We start from the raw sequence: 8,319 nt of genomic DNA, 5'->3' as shown, positions 1-8,319 counted from the left end.
GCACCGACCGGAAAGTCTTATCTCAACAGCATAAGACTTTCCGGTCGGTGCTACATCTATTGTCAAGTAGCAGTACTGATAGTTCCGCTACTCGATGCTAGATGCTAATAGTCTTTTTGGTACTAAAACTGATGTATGGAGTGAGCACTCTATGTATTTTTTTCTCTATGCTCCGACCTAATCGGAGAAGAGCGAGACGAGATAGGAGCAGTGTGTATACACTCGTTCTCGGCCTGTCTCGGGATCTCGATGAGTGTATACAGCCGGCATTAAATACTTTCTGTAATTTATCGCCACAAATGTGGTTAGCTGGAAAAGTACTCAGTAATATCCGGAAAAATTCACAAGAAATAAAGAGTGAAACTTCACTTTTTGGAACCGATAAAAAAAAGAGTGAAGTGAAGTGAAGTGAAGAGAGGTTTTTAAAACTATTCCATGTTGGAAACTTTGATAACTTTCCGAAGGCACATATGTAAGTAATATACTATTGCTTGATACTAAACATAAAAAATATATGATACCTACCCGTAAAAGAAATAAGTATCATTTTCCATAAATCCAATGCCACTTGATATCGTAATCACGCCCTTGAATTATTATCCAAATTAAATAAAGTTAATATTTAATATAGTTAATAATATACGTAGACATAGTGGTCCGTCCGTTGAAAATTCTTGTTAGACATATTTCGGCTGGATTACGCAAATCCGTTATTATATTAAAGGTATACATATAGGCATAAAGGTAGTGTTGTGAATAACGCTCATTTCGAGGCTTAAAGACTCGAACCCTTAAGACTCTCGAGGCTTAACGCCTCAAAGGCGGCAAAGACGATTTCTTACATCCATACGCGTAAAATAAATGGATACAATTCTCAAATATAGTCTAGTCTTCAAGACTTACGAGTCTTGAGGGCTCGAGTCTTTCAAGCCTAAAAATAAGCGTTATTCAAACAGCGTTACAGATGTAGTTAACAATCCTTTGCCATCGTATTTTCTCGGAAACGATCGTATTTGTCATGCTATTCCATTCAACCTCAGTACTTTTTGTACTGAGACTGACTGAAATAGCATAACACCTTCGTGAGTTTCCGTGAAAATATGACGGTAAAGGATTATTCACTACATCTGTACAAGTTCTCTTTCTAAGGTAAAATTCTGGGTTAAGGGAAAAATAAATATTCTTGATCATGAGTAATACTTGTTTGTAAAAACACTATTATGAAAAATACCCTCATTTCTCTAAAAAAAAATACAAATAATAACTACTTAGATCTTTGAAGACCTAACTTACTGATTTTACACTACATGTGCAAAAAATAAGTTTATATATTAATTAATGAAAAAAAAATTTACACATATTTATAAATATAAATAGATGCACTTAATTTGTATGCTAAAGTGTCATTCAATAGAACTTGCTAACTATGTAAAGAAAAGTTACTAGTAATTTGACATCCAGTGTCAATTTTAGTATGGCGATTTGTTGACATAGTTAGCAAGTTCTATTGAATGACACTTTACGTGATGCTATTACATTTTATATACCTTAAACACCTACAAGATGTTAAATTGTTCAGTTCCATTTTCCACCAGATAAAAAATGTGGCCAATTTTTTTCATTTTATTTAAATTCGAATGGAATAGACTAAGGATTTGACTTCAACCAAGTGCCATCGCATAAATTGTGGAAAAAATCTAGTTCTCGTTTATAAAATAAATTAAAATTAAAAGTTAATTCGTGGGTATAATCTATCCATTTTATTTACATGTGAAATGTATTTATAAGATTCTAGTGTGTTCCAAAAATTACGTTTTAAGATCCTATCGTCATCTGGATATTTTCGGTTTTTATTAAGTGGCTTTTAACGAATTATATAAGTGATACGATTGTGTATATACCTGATATACGGAAATAAAATTCATGCCTTTGTTCAACGCTAGTCGCCATCTTTAAAATGTTTTTTTTATTATAATTAACGTGGAACCGGTGATTGCCAAATAACAAAAACGCCTATGACCATTTAATATTATCAGAATCGGATGTGCTAACGGTTCTGAGTAAGGAAAATCATAAAGATAAGTTTGGAGAAAAAAATGAAAGAAATGAAATGAAATTCAGTTTTTAAATGGTTGAAAAGGAATAAAAGGATTCTGCAATTTAATGTATGAAATTAAAAAAAGTGTGAGTGAAGTTTGAAATGCACCAAAGACGATGGAACTCTGAATGTTGGCTTGTGTATTGACTTATAAATTATAATTATAAGTAATATGAATTGTGTAAATTAGTGGTAACTGTTTATTTAGTTTTGTTTTCTGAAAACTTTGAAGAGAGTGTTTAGACGACAACGGTTTCACTCACTTGAATTTTTAGTCGCTATTGGCGACATGTTTCGGGCTCTTCGGGGGTCCTTCCTCAGGCGGTCATGCTCGCGGCTCGTGCAACTCGTCGCGCTGACGGGGCGCGGGCGGGGGGCGCGGTGCACTCCGCAGCCACATGCACATGCCGCCAATAGCAACTAAAAATTTAAATGAGTGAAACGGTTGTCGTCTAATAGTATTTTATGCAACCGTTGTTTAAGAGGGGTCAAAAAAGGCGAGTGGCGTGGGTAACAATTTGAGGCGAAGCCGAAAATTATTAATAAAGACGCCACGAGTATTTTTTGACTCAGTTAAACAACGTTGCATACAATACTTTTTCTACGACCAAGCACTTACTTTGAAATAAAATTGTAAATTTAACAAATATTTTTAATTCAAGAAGTAGCAAAAATGGAGGGTACTGGCGGGAAAAGAATGAATGAATGAATGAAATTAAAAAAAACATTTCTATGGTTCACTTATTTGTCAGAGATGACATTTAAAATAAGGTTGGCAACACTATATTTCATTCAATATTTTTTAAGTGGTCATTACACGAAGTATCGTAAAATCGCCAAAAAGATACTGCGTGTATGCACAAATTCTTTTTTGGGGAATAGACTAGAGACTTGTCTTGACAACTATAAAGTAGGGTTTTAAAGGTGTGTGCACGACCCTTTAAATGACAAATAAAAGTATGGGAGTAGAAAAACAGTTTAAAATATGTCTCACGGAAGTTTAATATCGATCTTTGAAGAGAATATTAATGCAGCCATTTTTGATGAAGGTCTGTACCTATACGGTTTACTTATATTTTAACTAACGTGTCTTGCATGAATGTGTTTATTTTATTATTTACTGTACATTCTCTTAAATCATGACAATAATAACTATTTTAGCACCTCACGGTTAATTTATTTTAACTACAATAACTAGGATTTTATTTTGTCACTGCAATTTTTACCTTATCAACTTAATTTTAAACATTTGCGTGTACTGTTTTACAACTTTAATAGGGTGACCATGAATGTAAAAGTAATTTTGTATCTATTTGTTCTATTTGTAATTTAGTTATAATTTGTTTTAATAGTAAGTTAGCTCATATTTTTAATTTTCTATACAATCTTCCATAGCAGAAACTATACTAAGGTAAAAAAATATAAATAAAGACAAATAAAATGGGGTGATTTTAAGAGAAAATAAAGTTACTTTGATATACTTTAAACTGTAAAAAAATATTATATTGCTTAATTGATTGTACAAAAAAAAAAAAAACGATTGACTACTACCGTTGTAACTGTAATTAACACATTCACTGCCCCCGACGCACAAGTGCGTCCACCGTCATACAAGTTTGTTCCTAGGCCACTCCCCCTGGCAGTGAATGCGTTAAAAATCACCCTGAACTTTTAATGTCACTCCATTTTTCGGTAATATTAATAATAATGCATTTGGGCGTGTGCTTACATATTATTGGGGTGTGAAGTGTGTAAATTGGTATGTGTGTACATCCATAAGTGCTAACCTATGTACATTGTTTCAGGTTTCAAAGTAGTTAAGTTCTTTGCATTTATATCTAATATTATATGTACGTGTGAGCGCAATGAATCCGTATTGCATTTCCTGTTAACCCTTTGACCGCCCAAGACGTCAATTGACGCGCGCGGCTACAGCCCAATATCAACCTTCGTGCATTCCGATAAGGTTCACAATGGCGTGGCGTTCAAAGGATTAAGTATGTACTTGAAACGTATTTGTACAATGTTTTCTAGTTAAAAATTATGTAGTATATTGAAGTTTTTCGATTTCATGTTGATATAGATTTGGGTGCGAACTAAAACTCTATTTTTATTAATGATAATATGGTAACTATTACTTGTGAGTAGTACCTACACTGTAACGAAATGTTTTAGACTAATGGTAATGATAATCTGTTATGTGAATATTGTAATTAGAGACGGGTAAATAATAAAGACTGTTGACCTCCATATAAAATTGATTAGGTATGCCAAAAATAGTTTATTTCCTAGATATAGCTTTTACCTCTGCTCATGTTACTAAGGCATCATGTGAACTTAATAAGTAACGTGTAGATAGTTTAAGCGGGACTAAAGCATAATATTAGCAAAAAAATGTTTTTTGGTACTGAAGTTCGGGTAAATTTACTTTCGGAAAAACGAAATTTTGTATGGATAGCAGTCCTTATTTTTTACAGGTCTCTGATTTTAACAGAAATAAAGTATGGCGATCGTCGCTCACTCAACATTCGATGTTTTTCACAGTGTTGTCATAAAGAGAAAATATTGGCAATAGTACAATTTTTCAATAAATAAACCATGTCAATAATTACCACCGTCTTTTTATTACTGAAGAAAACAATATAACACTTAGGTATTGTATAGTGCGACATAAAATAGTAGAAATTAAATAAAATGGAATTAAAAAAAGCCACACTAAATTGTTGCCATGTTTAAGCATTTTACGTCAAAAATGTGACAGTTACGTAGAAAGTGGCGCTCTCAATAATTTTCTAAAATTCTTTGTCGGACTATACCTTTTGCTTTTAAATTGACCGTCTGAGTTCTAGGGTTTGAAAATAATCATACCAAAACCTCGAAAGTATTCGAGAAAAAAGTATTCGAGCATTGAATCTCTTTTACAATATACCTTAATGTTTAAAATTTAAATAAATGTTTTAATCTGTCAGCTCCCAGTGGCTCATATATGAGCCAGAACGCTTATGGGTGACGTCATATCGTGGGATTCGACAGGCAAGCAAAAATGTCTCATGTTGATTAAAAGTAGGTAGTCTAGCTAGTTATTTCCACTTAACAATTGAAAAACATTACTTTCAAATATGTACATTGTATTTAGGTTCATGGCGTCATTCGGAACAAATTTAGAAATAATCCACATCTTTCAATGAAATCAACATGAAATTGCATACCTGTCTGAAGGATTGTTATGATTTTTAAGGCAAATACATCTGTGCATTTCTGGAACCTAACCACTGGGAGCTGACAGATTAATATTCCAGGGTAGAAGTAAAGTATAAATAAAATACCATTTTAATCAAATATAAACTTTATTTTACGCTCCAAAAGAACTTCTTGACTTCGTAGCAATATTTTGTATTTCATTTTTCTTGTCATTCAAAAAGTCTTTCAACTCTTCAAGTTCGGGACTAATAATTGCTAGCACATTGAATTCGTATATTTTTTTGTCAAGTGCGTAATAATGTATTAACGTAGCTTCAGGGGCATATGCGGATGGTTTCACATTCAATGTTCCTTTACTTTTCTCTGCAGTCCTATCAGCGTTCAGCAAATATATAACATCATCTATAATAGCAAATACACCATCTTCTTGAGCAAACATTGGTCGTATCAGTTTGATACTGTTTCTACTTGGTATACCTTCAATTTTCTGGACACCACCATGATTTAGATTACATAGGTATAAGTCTTTCTTGCTATCATAATAGTACAAATTACTATTATAATCAATGGCGATTTCTCTAACATCTTTAATGTTTACTTTATTTTTCTTTTTTCCTTCGTCAGCGACGGAGAATACTTCATGGTCGTTTGTTAGAAAATATATGACGCCTGTTTTATTATCAGCTTCCACTTGGATTATATTATCCGTGAGAGTTCCGTACTTATTAGTTTTTCCATTTGCATCGTCATAGACATAAATACCGTCAGACGCACCAAAATATACCTTTGTGCTATCATCATTTAAAGCTGTAGCGTCCCTTCCATTATCTAGTATTTTAGTGGCTTTACCGTTTTTGAGAACGTATAATCCCTGATCTTTTCTTTCGCCTTTATCATTTACATCGGCCTCAACGAAAAATATTGTAATATCGTTGTTATATCTCTCTTCGTCATCGTCTTCGAAGTTAATTTTGTTGAGAGGTACGATAATGTTGACGATAGCATGCTGACCAGTATATTTGACGTTGGTTTCGAGGAAGAAGTTTTCCGTTATTATTAACAAGTCGTCACTAGCAGTAGAGTTCGTGGTAAGCACATCTTCTCCAGTGGTTATAGGCGAGGCTGTTATCGTGGTAGCCAGTAGAAACAGTGGCAGGATCGAGGAAAACGTCATGATGCTGAAATATAAATAAAGTGATAAATTGCATGTCCGTCTTGTGAGTATTTATAGTTATAGGATTGCTTTTGCCATATAGGTAAGATACTATTGCAGCGCAGTTGGTGTTAAATTAAGAATAATTCATAAAAAAAAGAACATAATCAATGAAGAATACTTTATACAAACCTAAACAGTGACACAATGCGTGTTCTTTGCCTCAGACTAAGTATATAACAGACGACTAATTAAGAATTACTAAGATTTCTTTTTTAGGGTTCCGTATGAAACATGTAGGTAAATAAAAACCCTTATGGTGCGACTCTGTCCGTCCGTCTGTATGCCATATAGCTTTAATATCTCACACACGAACTGATTTGGAATACCTAGTTAAAAATAAGGCTAACCCAAACGTATGGAGACGTGTTTTTATCTATGAGATTGGTAAGATTAATCAAACATTTTCTATGTGTTACGGTATAAAAAAACTGGCCAAGTGCGAGTCGGACACGCGCACGGAGGGTTCCGCACCATCAACAAAAAATAGAGCAAAACAAGCAAAAAAACGGTCACCCATCCAAGTACTGACCCCGCCCGACGTTGCTTAACTTCGGTCAAAAATCACGTTTGTTGTATGGGAGCCCCACTGAAATCTTTATTTTATTCTGTTTTTAGTATTTGTTGTCATAGCGGCAACAGAAACACATTATCTGTGAAAATTTCAACTGTCTAGCTATCACGGTTCGTGAGATACAGCCTGGTGACAGACGGACGGACGGACGGACAGCGGAGTCTTAGTAATAGGGTCCCGTTTTTACCCTTTGGCTACGGAACCCTACATCTGTGTTGTTTTTATTTAAAACATAACGTGGAATGTTGCCTCGTACCAGCCGTATAGGTATACCTAGGCATGTTTTGCCAGCCTTCTTTATCATTTGGATAAACAAGACACTTATTCGCACTTGTACACAAATATATGGCTTATAAAAATGTAGTAACGATCGAAAAATTTAGGTAGTAAATAAGTACAAACAGGAACACTCCTATGTACCTACATCGGTGGATTTTATTACAAAAGGCATAAGGTCCACAGTTAACATTGTGGGCGATCGATGGTACAGTCGCCACCAGATATATCGGAGCGGGTAAGGCGCTCACAGATATCTGAACACGCCTCTATTGTCAGGGCGTTAGAGTGCGTGTTCAGATATTGTGAACACCTTGGCCGCTCCGATATATCTGATGGCTACTAGGATACCTATTTAGCTATATTAAATAATTAAAACTTACCAAGTGTGTGTCTCCCTCAGCTAGTCGGCACCTACTGTCAGATTAGCTAATGTCAACGCATCTCCATATAGTCATCTTGACCCCCTAATGGGGGCAGAGGCCAGATAAACGTCTGCCTTTCGTAATAAACACATGTTAACTTTATATACCTTATTGTGGTGGAGTAAGGTTTAAAGTAGGTATTAAAGTGTTTCCTGTACATTTGCCAGACATAATATCTAGTAGGAAAATCTGTAAACAATGGGATGGTAACGATTTTGCTATTTAATAATTACGTAAGTATTTGGTCAGTGGTTATCTTTACATAGGTGTCTTTATTTAAATGAAATAAATTACCTATATTAAATTATTAGAAGTATTATAACAAATTAAATTATTTCCAGCCTGGGTTACTAAGGCCTAGGTCACTTTTTCTTAGTATATGACGTTAATTGAAGTCTAGGTATATTAAATTAGTAATTTTTCAGAGTTAAGTTTTTATTCCTCGCGATATCCCTAACGGTCGCAAGTTTCTAGCGGCGGCGCGCCATCTTTTGTTCCCTTTATATAATTACCGTTTTTACCGTTCTTAAGG

General features: G+C 34.3%; 1 protein-coding gene across 1 annotated transcript; it reads right to left on the bottom strand.

Moving 5' to 3' along the window:
• Window positions 1–5,426: 5,426 nt before the first annotated feature.
• LOC134658776 (uncharacterized) lies at window positions 5,427–7,787 on the bottom strand. Its single transcript, XM_063514414.1, has 2 exons — window positions 7,746–7,787; window positions 5,427–6,477 (listed from the first exon to the last, which is right to left on the bottom strand). Exon 2 carries the CDS (start codon window positions 6,471–6,473, stop codon window positions 5,451–5,453), a length of 1,023 nt encoding a protein of 340 aa, XP_063370484.1. The 5' UTR covers window positions 6,474–6,477; window positions 7,746–7,787; the 3' UTR covers window positions 5,427–5,450.
• Window positions 7,788–8,319: the final 532 nt, after the last annotated feature.

This window comes from Cydia amplana, chromosome 23, assembly GCF_948474715.1.
Source record: "Cydia amplana chromosome 23, ilCydAmpl1.1, whole genome shotgun sequence".
Lineage (NCBI taxonomy): Eukaryota > Metazoa > Arthropoda > Insecta > Lepidoptera > Tortricidae > Cydia > Cydia amplana.
Note: the sequence above shows the minus strand (reverse complement) of the source record. Positions and strands in the feature narration are given on the sequence as shown.

Coding starts and splice junctions, on each gene's coding strand:
- LOC134658776 (XM_063514414.1), bottom strand. CDS start 6,473: ATGACGTTTTCCTCGATCCTGCCACTGTTTCTACTGGCTACCACGATA.